This window comes from Cyprinodon variegatus, unplaced genomic scaffold, assembly GCF_000732505.1.
Source record: "Cyprinodon variegatus isolate N-32 unplaced genomic scaffold, C_variegatus-1.0 Scaffold72, whole genome shotgun sequence".
Lineage (NCBI taxonomy): Eukaryota > Metazoa > Chordata > Actinopteri > Cyprinodontiformes > Cyprinodontidae > Cyprinodon > Cyprinodon variegatus.
The window spans coordinates 160,950-165,182 of NW_015150525.1; the positions used below are offsets into that span (position 1 = coordinate 160,950).

General features: G+C 37.2%; 1 protein-coding gene across 2 annotated transcripts in view; it reads left to right on the plus strand.

Moving 5' to 3' along the window:
- The window catches only part of LOC107083306 (matrix-remodeling-associated protein 8-like), a 19,958-nt gene that overhangs the window by 1,500 nt on the left and 14,225 nt on the right, over window positions 1-4,233 (plus strand). For both annotated transcript variants that reach the window (XM_015372424.1, XM_015372426.1), the window contains 2 exons: window positions 3,399-3,425; window positions 3,498-3,803. In XM_015372424.1, coding sequence (XP_015227910.1) covers window positions 3,399-3,425; window positions 3,498-3,803 — 333 coding nt within the window. The remainder of the gene's footprint in view (window positions 1-3,398; window positions 3,426-3,497; window positions 3,804-4,233) is intronic.

Sequence of the window (4,233 nt, forward strand, 5' to 3'; positions counted from 1 at the left end):
TGGGCATGAGGTGCTTTTCGGCATACTCATCTTTTGTTTTACGCCAAACCCACTTAGAGCGTTTGTTGCCAAAAAGCTCAATCTTAGTCTCATCTGACCAAAGCACACAATCCCAGTTGAAGTCCCAGTGCTGCTTAGCAAACTCCAGACATTTACTTTTGTGAGTATTGATGAGAAAAGGCTTTTTCCTTGCATGCTCTCCAAACAGCTCATTGGCCTGTAGAGAGCATCTGATGGTTGGTTTGGAGACTTTGTGACCCCAGGATTCCACTCTTTGTTGGCGACAGTAGGTGTAGGACTTTTTTTTACTTCTCTTACCATCCTTCTCACTGTGCGTTGTGGCAAGAAAAAATTGGGACCTCTTCCAGCCTTGCTTGTCACTGTTCCAGTTGTTTTAAACTTCTTAATGGTTCCTCTGACTGTAGATACAGGCAAGTTAAGGCGAGTTGCTATTTTCTTGTTACCATTGCCTGACTTTTGAAGGTCGACACACATCTGCCTTACTTATATTGTGTGATCTCTTGTCTTTGACATGCTTACTAATTGGTAAGAGAATTAGGCCTCTGTGTCACATATTATTTATACCCCAGGGAAACAGGAAGTCATGAATTACTAATTAAAAGTTCCTAGATACCTGACCAACTTTAGAAACTACAGAAAAATACATTTAAAGGAAATCAATTACATTTTTTTAGTGGAATTGTTAGGGGTGCAAATAACCGTGGGACACATGATTTCATGTTTTTTTTATTTTCTAAATGTGTGATTTTATTTTTACCACTAAAGTAATGTACTTAAATAAAAGGTTGGATTTTTCTCTTTTTTTTGCATTTGGGTTCTTTGTTGTTTAAAAGAAAACGAGAATTTTTTTTTAAGTCCTTGACCACATCTTAAACAGGGGGCAGCAGTTTTTATTTTATTATTATTTTTTTTTTGTGGGGACATATAACTAAAGCTTGCAACAAAAAGTTGATTGTTTCATATATTGACATGCAAAATTAAAGGGCCGCTTGCAGCTCTAAGGGCCCTACATATGGCAGATAAAGTAGGAACACACCTATTTATCAGCCCTGATTTCCTTAATTTTTAGAGATTGGTGATCAAATGATACTTAGGTGTGAAAATGATCATAATCAATGATCTTATCTACCTTTGCAAACAAAAATCACTTAATGTCAGTGCTCTAAACTTTATTTTTTAAAGCATTATCTTCCGCTGTTATAATTCAATTCGATTGAAAAATACTCTATTAATCCCAAAATAAAAATGTAGTTGACATTTTTGTCACATGTATTGCTTTTTTATTTGGATAAAGTATGATAGAAAATTTCAAGATTGATTGTTAAACTATAACAAATGTTATAGAGGAAATAGGTATGGGTCAAAATCCTAATTGACAGGTAAGGCTTTTTAAAGACCGGTTATCGGCCTTAAAGCTGCAATCGGTGCACCCCTAAAACTGTGATCTTCTATCAACTAAACTAAAGTCAAAAGTGCAACATCTTCATTTTCAGTTGTTTTTTAAGTTGTAGAACAAAAATGTTAAAGCTACAAAAATGAAAAGGATCCAAGGGATGAATGAGTGACAGTATTTGTGCCAGCACATAATAATCATACCAAGGCAAAGCAAGTTGATTTGTATAACACGATTAACTACTAAGACAATTCAAAATGCTTTATATGAAGTAAAGCAAGTAGAGATAAAAACATGTGCAAAACAAATAAACTTGGATCACAAACTTAATTATAACTCAGTGAACGAAGACCAGTTCTGCAGGCGTGCTGGCCCCCATTGGCCCCTGTCTAGAACCGCCCATGCCAAGCTCATCTTGTCTATGTATACTTAGCTCCATCCATCTTCCTATCAACACAAAAACCCAAACCCACATGAAAAAATGACAGTTACATTTTGTAGTATCAAGGACCCCGCTTTTATAAACCCTTTTTTAGGGGGTGATTTTAAATAAAGTATTCAGTAACCTTTTTTGTAAAATCCCACATTGTCTTTAGTTTGTGTTCCTAAAGAAAAAAAAATATTGAGTTTCTGTTCATCCCTGAATTTTAAAGGTAAAGAGGCAAATTTTTGGAATGATGTTTGAAAAGATCCGCCCTCTCCTCTGTGAAGTTAGGAAAGATGAGGCTGAGGCATTTCTTGCAAGAAATAAGGTTAAAATTTATTTAATGTCCTCAGCTGGAGAGATGGGGCTCTCTGACTGCGGCAAGCTCAGTACATACATTTATACCTTACAAAATCACAAACACACTCCCCCCTGGAGAACCAACCCACCCCCTGCATAAAGAACTTTCTCAAACTTGAACATTTGGAGGAAAAAACATCTTGAGTTCATCAAGGCCGTTCACTGTTAGGTTAATATATCTTTCATTGGCCAGATGGATCTTCTCAAAACAACAGTCCTCCCCTTCATGCCGGGAAGGAGGCTGTGTCACTCATTCTTATCTCTGATGACCTTTAGAGCCCGTGAGGCTAAAAACAGACATATAATTTTTTTTTACTTCACACTACTTTGAAAAAAAATGCACATGCACAACCCTGCACCTGCTCCTGAGAGGGAACGCCTATTAATTGTGTGCAAGAGCATGCAGGAGCCCATTTCTCCTGGTCAGTTGCTGTTTGCATCGCTCATACAAGCTCACTTTCCAAAAGAAGATTTGCAATTTTTCTACTATGTCAGACTCACAAACTGGGGACAAAGATGTAGGGCGGCCTTACATAAACATATCACCAGAATGATTGACAAGAGGACCAATTATTTTGATGATCTACCCGGAAAATGAACATCATCCACTACTAGGGTTGTCACGATACTAAACTTTTCAACTCGATACCGATACTAAGGAAAATATTCGATACTCGATACCATTTTCGATACCACAAGGATTAAAAACAAAGACTCCAAAATTCAACAGAAATATTTTCATTAATAAATAAAATACAATAAATAAATACAATAAACAATAAGAACAATATTTTGAGGTTGTATGCTGTGCACAATATTAAGCAAGCTTGATAAAAAACTTAAAAAATATAAAATTAAAAGTTCCGTCCTTGGCTGTGCTTTGCACGCATAACAATGACGCTAGCCAAACAAAACTAATTCTCAGCAGCTGCACCTGTTACAAAAAAGTCTGAAAGTGAAAAGTGCACAGAATTATTCAATCACACAGTGTTCTGAAAGTGCATTGTCCTCTATTCTGCACTTTAGATGCACTTTAGGTGCCACTGGTTGTAGCACTGTATCGATACTTTTGAAAATCAGTATTGTATCCGGATACAACGTTTCAATATCGATACTTTTTTGAGTATCGATACTTTTGACAACCCTATCCACTACATCTTTAAAGTGATTAATGCATTAATTTCTCTGGTTTTGTTTCAGTCTCTGTGGCGTGCCTCTTCACCACAGGTATGTGACTCTTTAATGAGCTGATCTGTAACTCCTCTGTAAAGTGCTGAAAATCGTTCTGCTCTCTCCCAGTGTCCTGTCAGTCTGACAGCAGCAGCAGTGTGGTGGTAGCAGGCTACAATGTCAGCGGGCCGGCCGGGTCCAAGCTGGTACTGCAGTGCATGAGTGGTCGCATGGTTTGGACCAGGGACAGGGTGAGGGACAGACAGAGGGTGGTCCATTGGGATATATATCGGGACTTCCCGGACTACACCATGGAGAGAGTGGTGGACATGTTCTCAGCTGGAGAGCATAGGCTGTACCACCATCATAACCTGGGAAGAGTCAGTCTCAACCCTACAGCCTTCAAAGACGGAAACTTTTCACTGGTCATCAAAGGTCAATGATCTTCATCTAATAAGTTTTCATACTTTTTTATTGTTTCATTTGCATTAGCAATGTTTAAAGCCTTTGCAGGATCTTATGTCAATTTTCATACATTTATAAGTGTTTGGTTGTTTTTTTGTTTTATTCAAAATACCATACCTTTTCCAATAGTGCCCTTATCAATCCTATTCCAAAAATAAAAATTGATTTCAAATACTGGACACAGGACCTTAAAAATGCGTTATCCTTAAGCTCCTTATCTACTGTTTGTTTGACAAGTTATCAGCTAATACCTGTTTGGGAGTCGTCACACAGTTTTATTTTCACATCAAACTGTTCAGAATTTGCTATTTTGTTAAAGATTAAACAAAAGAAATAGGAAAAAAACTGTCAAAAGATTCAGTTTTAGTTAGTACTGTGAGAAGTTGTCTGTTTAAGGTGC